This window comes from Tiliqua scincoides, chromosome 2 (assembly GCF_035046505.1).
Source record: "Tiliqua scincoides isolate rTilSci1 chromosome 2, rTilSci1.hap2, whole genome shotgun sequence".
NCBI lineage: Eukaryota > Metazoa > Chordata > Lepidosauria > Squamata > Scincidae > Tiliqua > Tiliqua scincoides.
This window is the reverse complement of record NC_089822.1, coordinates 52705585-52721762: the sequence shown is the minus strand read 5'-3', so window position 1 is coordinate 52721762 and position 16178 is coordinate 52705585. Positions and strand designations below refer to the sequence as shown.

The 16178-nt window shown below is 41.9% G+C and overlaps 1 protein-coding gene across 2 annotated transcripts in view; it reads right to left on the bottom strand.

The window, feature by feature from the left end:
• Nucleotides 1-1464: 1464 nt before the first annotated feature.
• Nucleotides 1465-16178, bottom strand: part of TNFAIP8 (TNF alpha induced protein 8) — a 46373-nt gene continuing 31659 nt past the window's right edge. For both annotated transcript variants that reach the window (XM_066613987.1, XM_066613986.1), the window contains exon 2: nucleotides 1465-4095. In XM_066613987.1, coding sequence (XP_066470084.1) covers nucleotides 3530-4095 — 566 coding nt within the window. In that variant the 3' untranslated portion in view covers nucleotides 1465-3529. The remainder of the gene's footprint in view (nucleotides 4096-16178) is intronic.

Sequence of the window (16178 nt, the reverse complement as noted above, 5' to 3'; positions counted from 1 at the left end):
AGACTGGACTCTTTTTACCTTCCCTTTCAACCTCCTTCTAACCAGCCTTCTCATTTGAGGGAAGTCTGCTCATCGGAAGTCAAGGGTTTTATTCCATCTTAATACTTACAAAATGCAGGTGCACATACCCCTTTTTGCTTGCCTTTCTCCATCTAGCCTGATAAATTTGAAAGCTTTCTGCTCAAAGTTGTTTGTCTTTTTGGTTGGCTCTAATAAAGTTATTACTAGAACATGGCTTTTGGGGGTGGTTGAAAGCACATGCAACTCCAAAAGTAGACAAGGCTAAAATTTGTCCTTGATCATAAAGTTCTAAACAAAAGTCTGTATTTTAAAAATAGAATTCAGAAAACATGAAGATCAAGGTATTAAAGTGCTAATGGGGAAAAACAAACAAACAGGATACATCATAGTACTTTGAGGGCAAGACATTAAGGATACAGCGTCCTGTGGCACAAGGTAAAATAATACATCAATCAATACGTGGCTCCTGATCAGATCTTGAGAAAGAATACCAAGCCTGTTTAGGGATTGGGGAAGAACACCATACAGAAAGTACTGGAAGAATGCTTTTGTCTTGGACAATACTATTAAGACTAAATGGGGAAGTACTGTACATTTATTCTCCTCAATTTGGATTTTATATTGGACAAGAGTACCTGTTAATGGGGCTGACATGGGATCTTCCATTTTTAGAGTTGTGTCGAATCTAGTACAGTATAATGGTTACAATTCTTCAAAATTGGAAAGTACATTGTTCCCTGCAGTCTTCTTGCCCAAGCAAAAAAACCTTATAGCTATGTAAAGATATGCAAAAAAGGACTCATGGAAAAAATAGGTAACAAAGCTCATTAGTAATTTTTCCACTGAACTGATGTTCTCCTGCTAGACAATGGACTTCCCCTAAGATGTTACAGTATATCCCAGAGGAAATCCAAAATTACATGATGAAAAGCCACATTTTCTCCTGAATTTGACAGCTTGCCTCTGCAGACAAATGCCAAATACATGAAGAGCAGGAAGAGTGGCCAAGAAGTGCAGGACCCATGTATAGCCAGCATGTTCTTGTTGTCCCTCACCATATCTCAGGGACATAACATACAAAGAGGCCAGCAGTCCAATATAGTTGGTGTCCAGAGCATTCGAATAACTCCTAACAGAGTTAAGTCAGGCTATGATGATGGAAGGAGATAAGCATAGGGGAATTAGATTGCTTCAGGCAGCACTAAAAGTATGCATCTTGTCAAAACATGGAGAAAGGACCCAGCCATCGTTGCAACTTAATATTGTCCACCAATCATTAGAACTCTTTCAAGTAGACACAAAACCCCAGCTTGGATTGAATTATGTTGCTCACGCTCCATAAAATTTTAGGATTTTAGGGCTGTTATGCAACAGAAAATCATGCACAAAATGTACAGTGCAAATATTCTTGTTTACTCATAAAAACAGCAAAAATATTGGCAATTAAATAAACACACAAATTCTTTATCAGCATCTTAGCTGGTTATTCTCAGTTGCTTGAAGTGCACAAGCTTTACAACTGCAGTATATTCCAGTGTTTGGAAAGCCCTACTTTCACCCCAAATGAAGAACATTTCCGATTAAAACTATGCATATGCTATAAGCTTGTTTCCCCATCCCTTAAAATTTGTTTTAAGTTAAAAATTAAGATTAGATTAAAACCACAGCTCACCATTTTCTGCTGATTGTTGCATTCTGCCTCTCACAGAACAATTCACATGTGTTTTATTTATAAATAAATATTTATATTTATATAAATATAAATATTTATTTATAAATATATATTTATATTTATTTATTTATATTCACATGTGTTTTTATTTATAGTCATACACACGCATGGATGACTTGTGTGTGAGACCGATCTGAAGTTCATTTCTATAGAAATGAACAAGAGGTTATTGCAGATACATGTGCACATTAAGGTGCAGGTGTATGTGCGCATGTCAGGGGAGAAAACCCTGCAAGTAACTGTCACTGTTTTAAAGCAAGTCTTCTGGGGATTACAGTAATGTTGGACTAACCTAAGCTTTATTTCAAGTAGACAGAGTATGGGGGGGCCCCCTGATATTTGCAGATCCTGCACCTACAGATTCACTACTCCACAGACCGGGTCTGTGCGCACCCTGCCCCACACTGCAGCATGCACTCTCTGGAGGCAGAGCACATAACTGTGGGGGTGTGTGTGTTCCAGAATGGAATCCCCGTAGATATGGGGGCACACCTGTACCAAGCAGGAGGGAGGCCATATATTACTAGCATGCAGATTTCCTGGTCATGCTATATTACTGCAGCTAATTAAGAAGCAATAATTCAGAATCAATCAAATTCATATAAAGCATTTAATAAGTAATGTAAAGGTATTGTACTACAGATTAACCTTAGCTCTGATGAAGGGCAGGTTAACATGAGCCACCTCCAGCCCATAACACGAGGTTTAGAGCTGTGCCTACAGTAGCTTCTATGGAAGCACATTTGTGTAAAGCTTAGATGGGTGGTATATATTCCTGCACTAGGATAACAGCATAGAAGCAGCTTGAAGAACTCCCCCCCCACCCATGTATACATTATCCATGAGGAGTTTTTGATCCACACCAAGGAAGCATATTCTACATATCTTCATGGCATTTCCACATATTTCAGTGGTGACTGCATGGTTCTTAACTATCTCATATATCAACCAACTCTAATACTATGATTCTATGTGTGTCTATTCAGAAGTAAGCCCCACTGTGTTCAGTGGGACTTGCTCTCAGAAAAGTGTGTATAAGACTGAAGCCTCATAACAGTTTGCAGTAAGACAATGGCCCAAATCCCAACCCACTTTTCCAGCACTGGCATAGCTGTGCCAATGGGACATGTGCTGCATCCTGCAGCTGGGGGGGGGCACTCAAGGAGCCCTCCTCAAAGTAAGGGAATGTTTGTTCCCTTACCTTGGAGCTGCATTGCCCCTATATCGGTGCTGGAAACTGGGCTAGGATTGCGCCCAATGTGACCTAAGCTTTCATGTATAGCATATATGGATTTAAACAAGTATGTTTTGTGAAATGTAACTCCAGTTCGCATATATGTATTTCTGTTGTATAAAAATACCAATCTTTGGATGAATTAAAAATATTCTTCTACATGTAGAAATATGCATTTGGAATATCTAGCTATACAGTTTCCTCGCCTATTTTACAAAGCCCTATTCACTTGAGCCGGTTTGTATCATGCCTTTATTATTCCACGGTTTAAAGTTTTTTGCTTTAAAATCGGTTTTGCAGTATTTTACATATCACAGGGAATAGCGACAGGCAAGTGGAAATAAATGAATCAGTTTGTTGAAGACTTCTCTAAGCATCTGTTTGATATCACCACCTTTATCATCACCTGTACAATTTACTAGACCTTTCTTCCTTCACTGAATCAATGAGGCATCAACAGTTCTCCACCTATGGATACATGAGCAATCTATATTGATATATATATATATATCAATTGGGCAATATAAGGGCAAATATATATATTATATATTTCCTTCATCTAGCATTTTGTTGACACCATCACAGAGTTTCTGCAAATGAGACTTGTAAGATCCGAATGGATTGTATAAGGCAGCCAAAAATTCACAATCTGAGAAGTGATCAAACACATTGTTGACACGTCCGTGAGACTTTGCAGTTAAGTGACGCTGGATGATTTGATGAAGCAGCTCTCTGCACTCGTTCAACAGTTTTGACAAAAAATTCCTGTCAAAGGTATAGTCCACCTGATGGAAGCTAACCACAGTCTTAGCCAGCTGGTGAACCTTCTTCTTGAACTTCTCCATAAGAATGATTTCTTCCTGATTAAACTGGTTATTCCTGTAGAGGATGGCTAACTTGATAACAGTCTTGATGAGATTTTTAATGACCTTCTCGGCCTCTTTCTTGTTTTGTGTGTATTCCCTTGTTACTCTGTAGAGTTCGTCCAACACATCACTGCTAGTATCATCGATCAAAGCATTTGCTATCGATTTGGATGCCATTTTGCCAAGGATTTTCTTCTGGGCCTGAATGGCCAAACTTTTGGAATTGAAGACATCTGTTGCCACTGGAAGAAAAAAATTGAGCATGGATAAGCGACTTCAATTCACACTATATGATTTCAGATTAAGGGCGCAATCCTAACCCCTTATGTCAGTGCAGCTCTGAGGTAAGGGAACAATCATTCCCTGACTTTGAGGAGGCCTCTGTGAGTGACATCCAACTGCAGGATGCAGCACATTCCCCATTGGCACCGCTATGCCAGTGCTGGAAAGTACTGACATAAGGGGTTAGGATTGAGTCCTAAGACAATTTAAATAACCAAAAGTCAATGTAACAGAAGATTTCAATTTTTTTTCAATTTTCTACTTATGTGTCAGATATTTTTTAACCAAAAAGTCAAATCATTCATGAAACCATTAAAATATACTAAAACTAAAACTCACTAGGACCTTAATACTACTGAGGTTAGGATTTGTCTCTAGACATAGATATAATGGCCTACATCACAACACATTCAATGGCAGCCCAATCCTACCTGCGCTGGTGCACTTGGGCCAAGTGGCCTACACCATATCCAGCACAGGTTAGGAAAAGGCTGGAGGTCTCCTCTAGGTAAGGGAATATTTACTTCTACAAAGTGCCCAGATGTTCCAGAAGCAAGAGAAGTAGTTACTTGGTAAAGCACATAAACAGATATGGGAAACATATCATGTAACAAATGTTCAACTAGTTTGGTAGAAAAAACAAACCTTCATTTATAATTTGAGAACTTGGGAAAACTGCAGAATATAGATAATTGGACCCCCAATGTTGCACTGAGACACCAATAGCAGGTGATTGTGTGGTATGCAGGGATGTTTTTGTCTGAACTCAAGCACCAGGTGTCTATGCCTGCGTTGATGTGCCCTCACTCGCTCCCTCGTATCAAGTCCATTAGAAGATTTGCGTCATATTTATAATGCCTAACCTCAAAAGACAAATATTTCCTGCAATGCTCCTGTTTTTAAAAAGTAATCTTTAACTAAATGTTTTTGATAGGAAGTTATCAACTAAATTTTAAGAAATTATAACTATAGATTTTGCTTCAACATGTTTGTACTCAACTCTCATTTCATTTTAAACCAGGCAATGCTTAAAAAAAAAAAAAAAGAACGGTCACATTTGATGTTTTAAAATATCTCTTAACACAAACATTTGTTATGCTTTACTTGGTAGGAAAAAAAAATCCTGTTTCCAATAATGAATTCTATCCCAGTCACCAAACAAATATGTAGCAGCTCATGAAAATACAGTACTTAAAGCACTAAGTATAGACTTCTAAGTTCACAAGGCTACAGCAATAACTAGTTTCTGGATTGTCATTCTACTATTCCATTTTGGATTCATAAGAAAGTTGTGTCAGCAATAACAAGAGGACCTTCAGACTTCATATACATTCATGTTTTCACATTCACATGAGCAACAACTAGTTCATAATTTTTTCCATGATACAGATATACTACATAATTAAACTTATAATTAACACAAAGGTGAATTATTCCCTGAATTCACGAGTCTTGTTACAGCAGTCTCATAAGCCCTGTGGGGATCAGGAGCAGATCATTATCTTTCAACACACTGCAAATGTATCAATGTGACAATGGGGACTGCACTCTGGCTGAAAACTATTGTAGGAACCAACCTTTATATGCATCTCACGCTATATTTAGTCGGAGAACATCTGTCTTGTATTCAAGGCCCATCAATACAGCATCAACTCACCCGTAATGGTTTTGTGGTTTAAACAGAACTGTCGTTGAGCATTTTGGATAGGTTGTATCCTATACAACCCAACAAGTCCACAGGACGCTGCTTATATTTGGTAGGCTCACATAAGAGATACGTAAGGTACATTCCTCTGTATATTTCTAAGGTAGCACAGTCAACACATGATAATTTTAGCAGCTCATTTTCACCCAAGGAGAATTGTTTTTCCGCAAATTGTTCCAGTATGTAAAAAAAAAGAACACATACATGCACCAAAGTTTGAAAACAATCCTCCAGCCTAGACCGTGTTATTCTGGTTGATAGAAGAGGGCTATTTCAGACAAACTCCTCGAAAGTTATGTACATCCAACATACTGGAGAAATACATTGAAGGAATATATATTACCAGCCCACAGAAAGATTTGGATTTTTGTTCTGCAACATCCAGTGCGAATATTTCTCCATCTGAGATAAAAGATTGCCAAATAACCAAATACATATGGATTAGCATCAAATTTTATGTGTATGTCTCGCCTAGAGGAAAATATTTGTTCAGACTACTGGCGGATGAACTGTAAGACTGTATTCCTTGTTCAACTACCACATCTGGGGAACTCCTACAGATCATATTCTGTAACTTGGAATTTTTCCAAGACATCCTACTGTGCTCATGACAAAGATTCTGCTATTAGGCTCAGTCTAAACAGTATATTTTAAACCTCATATAAGCTGTGCATGTCTTTTATATCCTGATTTTCACAGATGAGCTTACTCTAATGCTAGAAAAACCATTGTGATCTATTTTGTGAGCAGCAACTGAGATCACTTAACAGACAACTTTATTTGAATCATATTGCTCTAAGAAAGAGTAAGGATGATAGGGCGCAATCCTAACCAACTTTTCAGCACTGGCATAGCTGTGCTAGTGGAGCATGTGCTGCATCCTGCAGTTGGGTGGCAGTGACAGAGCCCTCCTCAAGGTTAGGGAATGTTTGTTCCCTTACCTCAGAGTTGCATTGCCCTTATGTCAGTGCTGGAAAGTTGAACATAAGAACATAAGAACAGCCCCACTGGATCAGGCCATAGGCCCATCCAGTCCAGCTTCCTGTATCTCACAGCGGCCCACCAAATGCCCCAGGGAGCACACCTGATAACAAGAGACCTCATCCTGGTGCCCTCCCTTGCATAGGGGCTGCAGTGGCTTAACTGGGGGTAATGAGAAGAGTTTCCCCTTACCTTCGGCTGAGCCACTTTGCAGCCCTATCTCGTGCTGGATACAGCGCAAGCCTCCCAGCTTGCCTGTTCCAGCGCAAGATGGTTGGCAACCTTCAGTCTCGAAAGACTATGGTAGAAGCCTACAGCACCCGGTATTCCCAGGCGGTCTCCCATCCAAGTACTAACCAGGCCTGACCCTGCTTAGCTTCCGAGATAGGATTGCGCTTTAAGTCATTCATTTCAGCAAAAGCTTCTTTGGACTACGTCGTCCACTTCATCTGATGTGTGCATGATCCCATTAGCATCTCATGATGAACCTGTATCAAATGAAGTGGATAGTAGTCCATAAAAGCTTGTGCTGAAATAAATTTGCTAGTCTTCAGTATGTTAAAAGGGTCTTTCTTGTTTTTGTTGCAACAGACTGTTGTGGCTTTGAGTAGCCTTCCACCAGCCTCTGCTCTGATAACTGATGCTGTAGTCGGTGAACTCATCAAAGATATTGAAGCCCCAAGCAGCAGATTGAGGTTCACTGCTTATGTCAGATGACTGCACAGAATGCAGAGTTGATATCCCTGAAGAGTGTGCGTGTGTGTGTGTTAGGTGAGGAACGTTCATTGATGCTGTGAGATAAATGATTTTTGGCACGAATAATACAAAAACATTACAGAGTCTGAAAAAGTTTCAAGCAAATCCCATTTACTTGTGCTAACACTGATCCATGCAGGGGTACCTATAAGCATTGTAAAGAATTGTCACAGGCCCCGAAAAGACAGAATCTAAGTGGAACAGACAAGATCCCTCTGGAATTTGTTACTAGGAACACTCTTCAGAAAGAAATTACAGCACATTGAAAATCTATCTCTAGTGGTATTTTTCCCCTTGAGAATATTAACATCTACAATTCCTGCTCATTATACTATCAAATAGTGATAGTCTGACAACATAGTGACATTCATGTTCCCTAGCACACCATGCTAACTCAGTTCTAAACTGTTTCTCATCAGCCCTCACTACTGCATGGTGCTTAATAAAGGTTTTGAAAAGATAGGTTTCCAGTTGATCTGATGGGCAAGGAGTATCTTTGCAGAGAGAGAAATGTCCTCTGTACCGACTATGGGGAACTTTCATCCACATTTACCTCCAAGGTTCTGGTGAACCCTGCTACTTCGCTGAATTGATTTTCAGTTGGCTTTTCTAAACTTTTGCAATTTGAAAACAGCAGTTTCAATTCCTTGAACAAAACACTGAAAGGAAATGCCACTGCTGAATAAGCCATGATAAATGTGTAGCAGTGGGCAACTGCAACGGTGAAGCAGAATACAGACAAACTTACAGCCCAATCCTAATGTGCACTGGAGCAGGCAGGCCAGTGAGCCTGCGCTGTATCCAGCGCAAGTTTGGGGCCAGAAGTGGCGCAGCCCCAGGCAAGAGGAAAACTTTCCCCTTACCCTGTGTTGCACTGCGGCTGGCCCCAATGGGTCTATTTGGATCTGCCAGGGAATGGCGTCAGGATTTGGCATAACTGCTGGATCCTGGTCCTGCCTCCTACTCCCCCGCCCCCGGGAATGCCCACTGCCTGCCTTCTCCCCGCCCGAATCGTCTCCTCCCTACATCCTTCCTGCCCTCCCCCAGAACCCTGCGTCGGCCAACGCAAACTTATCTTGCCAGACCTGGATCCGGTGCAGGGAGGCCAGTGCAACTCCTTGCGCTGGTCTCCCCAACTCTAAAGTGACTTGTGCCGGCCTAAACCGGGGGTTAGGACTGCACCCTCAATTCAATGAATGAGAACTCAAATTCCATTCAAGAAATTAGAAGTGGGTCTTGAAATAAACATTGGATTGAATCCCTTCACTTTATCAATGGTCTGCAGCAAAAAGTAAGAATTTACACATAAATGAGAATGGACAGACCTTCTATATCACTTCATATTGATACTTTTCAATGGAATGTTGAGAAATGCAACTGGGTAATGTAACTGCCAAGCTCATTCCTATATAAACCTCCCCCCATGCAGCTGCAGCCTGCACCATCAGAGTACATGCTTCATGCTCAGAGGGGAGAGGTCCTACAAGTTTCTTCCAGGTAAAGAAATGTTTGTTCCCTTGCCTAGGAGTAAGACTCCAATGCTGCAATAGGTCTACTTGGACCTGTACGAGTGATTTTGCTGGAGCTAGTCTGAGTGTACTCAGGGAGGCAGATCAAGGCCAAGAAAGAAAGCAGGATATTGGAGGCACTGCTGCCACCCTTTTCCAGTCTTCCCCCTGTTCTGCCCACCCCTTGCACCAGCTTACCAGCACTGAGGCTTCTTTGCAGAAAGCTGGCTTGCGGGCACTTGCAGCAGCACGCTGGCGGCATGGAACGGTGGGCTGCTTTTTGCAACCGCCATAAAGAATGCTGCACTGCCGGAACATGAGTTCCAGTGGTGCAGCAGGCCCATAGCATTGGGCCCTGTATGTGCGTATGAGCAGTAAAGAGTTAATATAAATGGGCACTAAAAATTACCTATGGATATGTTCTTCCTTCTAGACAACGACTATCAGATCTGCATTCTCAAATCTGTAAACTTTCCAAATTATATTTACTGCCTTGCAATTTGAATGCTCTTACTGGGCTTTTACTGGTTCATTGCCGAGAGCAACAAATCCACAAATTGCAGAAAGTCCTGACTGAAATTAAAATACACATCACTTATATATCTTATGTAATGTAATGTATGTAATATTGTAATATGTATGTAATGTATGTAATATTGCCCCTTATATTGGAAATACAGAGCTTCACAAATATCTGCATCATACAAAGACTGTGTAGTAGAACACAGGAAGGCAACCAAAGTATATTAAACCAATAATAGTTTGCCCAATTTCTCCACGGAGCTGCTGACAGAGATACAACAGGCCCGTTTGGTGACTATCTGACCAGAATGCTTTTAAATCAAATTTAATGGTACAAAGAAAAAGATCTATCTTGGGGTTAGGACATTTATCACTATAGGTGATGCCAGCCCACCCCATCCCACCCCTGATCACTCATGCTACCATTTCATTTCAAACTGCTACCATTTCATTTCAAACGAGTTTGGGCAGTATTCAATCCAAATATAGGACAACTGATTTACATAGTACTGTATTTTCTCTTATTTACATGAAGTCTATTTTTTTCTGTGCAACAAATAGCACTTCTGAGAACAAAGCAATGAGGAGAAATTAACAGCCTAAATTGAAAGAAAGAAAGAAAGAAAGAAAGAAAGAAAGAAAGAAAGAAAGAAAGAAAGAAAGAAAGAAAGAAAGAAAGATCAGAGATAATATAATAGTGCATTTGGATAGAGATAGGTTAAGGAAGCGGACAAGCAGGAGTAAAGGAGTAAGTAGCAGTGTGTATGAATACCAAGATAAAAGATAAGTTAAGGCAGGAAGGAAGCAAGCAGAAGTGAAAGGAAGAGGAATTAGACCAGAGCACAGTTTACTACAGTGAGGAGAATGCCAAGGGAAATTGAAAAATTGCAAGTGAAACTTCTAGATCCCACATTTCAAGAAGCCAAAGTTTAACAGCCACAAGACAACAAAAATAAAGTCTATAGCAGAGCAGTGGGGAAGAATGACTCTAAGTAAATGCATTCATCTAACTTGTGTTCCTGTTGAAACATCTTGTTGCATCTCACAGCTCCGCCAAGAGGCTTGTGCTGTATCCAGCGCGGAATAAGCAGCTCAGTCAGAGGTAAGGGGAAACTTTTCCCCTTGCCCCTATGGGTCTCCTCAGACTTGCATCACCTCCTGAGGTGGCACAAGTTTGAAGAGAGCGGAGCGTGACCCGCTCCAAACTCCCGGGGAACGGGGGGTTGGGATCCGACATAACTGCTGGATCCCAGCCCTGCCTCCTGCTGCCTGCCCGCCCACCCCTGGGGCCACCCACCCTCCCCCAGCCCAGGAACGCTGGGCCAATGCAAGGCTCGCTGCATAAGCTGGCACAGAGGCTGGATTCAGTCTCTGTGTGTTGGCGCACCTCTGTGTGCCGGTGTGGCTTACACCTGTTGAGGCGCAAACGTGCTTTATGGCATGTTTGCGACTCTTCTGGGCCGGCGCAAGGGACTTGCGCCAGCCCAAGTCCTCCTCTGGATTGCGCCCTTAGTTTAACAAATGGTCTGACTCAGTACATGGCAGATTCCTAGGAAATTATATATCCCAACTACCTGGACTTTTCAAGAAAGCTATTCTGTATCATATACTGCTTTTCAATCAATAAACATGCAAAAGTCTCTATTTCACAGAAGTTTATACAAGTCTGCCTCCTCACACATGCCTTTGTTAGTCAATTCTAATACAGCTGTGGCCTGAGCGGAGAAAAACATGAATCCTTTTGAATTTACAGAAGTCTCTTGCCTGGTCATTACCTCTCCTACAGCATTAGAAAAGTAAGTGTATTAATATTCTACTAACTGCTAGTTTTATTTTATGATAAGCTCTTTTAATGCACAGGGAATTTAAATGGGAATTATAGACTTTCCATTTAAGGTATAGGTTTTCAAGAATTTATAACCATGTTGCTCCAGAATACATTGGCAGCAAAGTAAAATGCTATACATGCAAATTCTAGAATATATGTAAAAATCTTCCTTAAGAGAGGAACTTAACAGAACACACAGAAAGGCTCTAAGCACTCTTTTCTCTCCTTTCTGGCAGAAGTGCTTAAACTTCTTTATTTCTCCATTTAAAAAGTATAAGAGGCTGTGAAGGAAATTTGTCACAGGATGTGGTGAAGGTGTAACAGAGCACAAAAAGGGCTAGAAAAATTAACGTACAATGACGCTGGTGAGGTCTAGCAGTCATTCACACCTGCATCTGTCTGAACCATGCAGGACTAGATAATCTATTCCAGAACTGAACATCTTGCCACTTCATTTTATTTACATAGCCTACATATAACCAGTTTAGCTGGATCTGATGTCCTGAGGCAGAGTTGTATATAGACCCTTATTTTCCCCTGAAACCCACTCACTCATAAGATTTGGAATTAATAAAATTCCTGACACAAACTCGATAATCAGTATTTTTCCCCATACAAATTGTTTAGCGTCCAGATCAGCTGGAACTTCCTCTGCCACACTCCCAACATCAATTTTCTATGTGTAAAGAGAGAACATGAATGTTATTGAGAATCTTCCATGGACTGATGTATCAGTGATTCTTAGTTTGCAACTTACAAGTTGGCTATTACCTCAGGTAGCAGGGGGTTACTACCTTCACAAATAGCATCTTCTCTGTTATGCATAGATCTATAACTAAAACAGAAGAGAAAAGGCTTCTTAAGCAGCTGTCAGATATATCAGCAAATACATGTACATGTCACATAACATCCTTTGGGCCAAGGACAGACCACATATATGACAGTGGTCCCATACAATTGTAATGGAGCTTAAAAACTTTCTGGGTCTTTTGTAAGCTGTGACCAGTGGGTTGCAACTTGATTCTTAGTGGGTCATGGGTCAGCATTGGCTGTGGTACTGCAGGGCATTCTAGTGTGCTACCTGGCCGCCAGTCAATTATGTTTCAGACAGCTCTGAATGAGCCTAATGATGCATTTCAGAGAATGTATCCCCATTGTTAAGTGACGCATACCTGTACTGGAATGAACTGCAAATCTGAATTTCATCCAGGAAAAAAATATATATTACAACATGTTCATCTAAAAAGTGGCATAATGGATTTCCTTTCTGGGAAAGGAGCAGGGAGTGGCAGGAAGGAGGTCAGATTGGGATCAGGTAAGGGAACAGTTTGTACAGCAGCAGTACATGCTGAAACCCAGCCCCCCTCCTGGTTCCCCCACTCAGGCTGACATGCACTTCACTGGCACAGGTTCAAGCAGACCTCATGGATTGGCTTATCCTGTTCAAACAAATGTTCCCTTACTTGAAGGAGGCCTCCAGTGGCTGAAACTCCCATGCAGGATGCAGAGGGATGCCACATTGCCACTGTGCAAGGAGTTGCAGTGAATTGAGCTGTCTATCAGATAAGATTATTCTGGGCTTCTAGATAACTGCCCACCACGGTCATGCTACATTCCAAATACACAGACTCATACGTAGAACTTTGCAACCACACGTAAGAAGCTTATAGTGGTTGTAAGTTCATGCTTTCCATAAACTCCTACACAAGTCACATTTTTGTTATTTATAAAAAGTACCATACTCAAGAAAACACGGCACTTGGGAAGTGGCTACGGGCACAATCCTAACCTACTGTCCAGCACCGACATAAGTGCAATGCAGCTCCAAGGTAAGGAAACAAACATTCCCGTACATTGAGGAGGTTTCTGTGGTAGCCCCCCAACTGCAGGATGCAGCACTCGTCCCATTGGAACAGCTATGCCAGTGCTGAAAAGTGGGTCAGGATTTGGGCCTAATGAACATAAGAACATAAGAACAGCCCCACTGGATCAGGCCATAGGCCCATCTAGTCCAGCTTCCTGTATCTCACAGCGGCCCACCAAATGCCCCAGGGAGCACACCAGATAACAAGAGACCTCATCCTGGTGCCCTCCCTCGCATCTGGCATTCTGACATAGCCCATTTCTAAAATCAGGAGGTTGCGCATACACATCATGGCTTGTAACCTGTAATGGATTTTTCCTCCAGAAACTTGTCCAATCCCCTTTTAAAGGCGTCTAGGCTAGACACCATCACCACATCCTGTGGCAAGGAGTTCCACGGACCAACCACATGCTGAATAAAGAAATATTTCCTTTTGTCTGTTCTAACTCTCCCAACACTCAATTTGAGTGGATGTCCCCTGGTTCTGGTGTTATGTGAGAGTGTAAAGAGCATCTCCCTATCCACTCTGTCCATCCCCTGCATAATTTTGTATGTCTCAATCATGTCCCCCCTCAGGCGCCTCTTTTCTAGGCTGAAGAGGCCCAAACGCCGTAGCCTTTCCTCATAAGGAAGGTGCCCCAGCCCAGTAATCATCTTAGTCGCTCTCTTTTGCACCTTTTCCATTTCCACTATGCCTTTTTTGAGATGCGGCGGAAATGGTGGAACACAAGCTTCGGAAGCAGAATACTCTAGGTGCAAATGCTGAGACCAAAAAAGGAACTCAGGTAACAAGGCTGGGAAAATCCTGTCTAAACTTCTAGAACAGCGTTCATCAAACCACAGCCCACAGGCTGGATCTGGCGCAACACTGAAACCCTTCCCACAGTGAGCAGCTATTTACTATTCTGCCATGCAGCTCACAAAAAGCCCCTGTGATCTCCATTGCGCAACCCTCTCCACAGTTGCGTCTGCCAAGAAAGCCTGCAGGGCTACAGAAGCAACTATCTAGAGCAGGGGTGTCCAAACATTTTGGCAGGAGGGCCACATCATCTCTCTGACACTGTGTCAGCCGCCAGGAAAAAAAGAATTAATTTACATTTCAAATTTGAACAAATTTACATAAATGAATACATTAAAGATGGAACTTATATGAATTAATGAAGGTCTTGCAGTAGCTCAAGGCTTCTAAAAGGCTTTGCACAAAGCAAGGCTGGTCTTTCCTTTGCTGCTGCTGCTGCATTACAGATGTGAAACAGCAAGTAGTGGAGGGAGCCCTCGTCCCACAGCTCATGCGAGATGTTGAACAGTCACCCTCACGCTGAGAGTGGTTGCGTTGGGCCAGTGTGTGCTCCAGCAAGCCTCCGGAGGACCAGCGGCTCATTGGAGACTGGGGGCTTTCTGAGGGCCGAATTGAGAGTCCCTGAGGGCCACAAGTGGCCCCCGGACCAGGGTTTGGGCACCCCTGAAGTGTTGTGCCCAAGAGATCACAGGGGTTTCTAATGAGCTGTACAGTGGAATGGTAAGTGCTGGTCTGAACAGGGACCATTTTTGTGCTATGCAGCAGTTGCAAGTTTGGTGACTGCTGCTCTAGAATACTGCTGTGGGTAGACTGTGCTGGGCTAGAAGGACAACTTCGTGGGACAACCTTTTCATTCTTTTACTAGACAGAAGTTCTTTATACAAATGGTTCCTCCACAGCATGGACTCTTCCTCCATAACAAGCAACTCTAAATGCTACCCTTAATAACTAAAGGCCTCACTTCTGACTAAAGGCAGTTATGGACTGTGCATTATGTTGTTCTGCTTTTAAAAAATGAAAAGTGCACGTGCTTCAAAATAGCAGGTGCCCACTTAACTCAAAAGTGCCCACTCACCTGTAAGAGACTATTTATCCTCAACAAAGCAAAAGGTGCTGCAGTATTAAACAGGTTGCTTCAATATTCCAGTGCTGCTCATACTACTTTGCCCTGCTTCGCTTTTTTTAAAATCACATATACTGTAACCAGGGAGTGTGGGAAGTGCATCCCAATTGCTGTAGCCCCAATCGCTGATGTAGACATCACTGCCAGTTACTTCTAGTGGTACTTCCAATAGGTGGATCATGAAAAGTGGTACGATGGGGGACAAACATTGCAAAATGCTGGTCTAGGGCCTAATCCAGGAAGCTTAACAGAAGTCAAAGCAAACCTCAAACCTGCAGTTCTGACTGGTCAAGAGGCTAACTTCCAAATAGTTATTCAAAACGTCCTCCAAGAGTTCTCACTGGCTTTTAACTGTGGTTCAGTGATCAGTGGCTTTGGGAGACGGCATCTTATGATTGGTCACAAAAACTGAGGACAAAATAAAAGGGACAGCAGAGCCAGTTAAAAATGCTGGGTGTTGGGTTTTCGCGTGATTTGAGAGACACCATTGTCAGGAAGATGTAACCCTTAACTGTGATCAAGACTGAAAAGAGGAAGTGCATAATTGAACTCAAACAATTTGAGGTATTATGACTGTACCAGCCTATGTACTAGGCCAGTTGAGTTAATCAGGTGTCACCACTTAAAGCGATTATTTGATATGTCCTATTGTACCCTGCTACTGGGCAAAGAGGCACGTTTTCAGGGGCTGCTTCTCTTATATTTTGCAGGGGGAGAGTAAATGTCCCTCATCACCCAGCACAGTGTCTTTTCTAATGGCTATTTGCTGGTGATCTTTTGCATCTTTTTCGACTGAGCAAACTGAGTCCCTTTCGACTGAGTCCCTTTTTGGAACAGGGAACCATTATTTGATTTTGTCTATACACCACTTTGTGAACTTTTTGAATCATCACCATCTTCTCCTTCATAATATCATTATCAATACTAATTCTCCACCTCTCAGTAATAAGGCCTAGT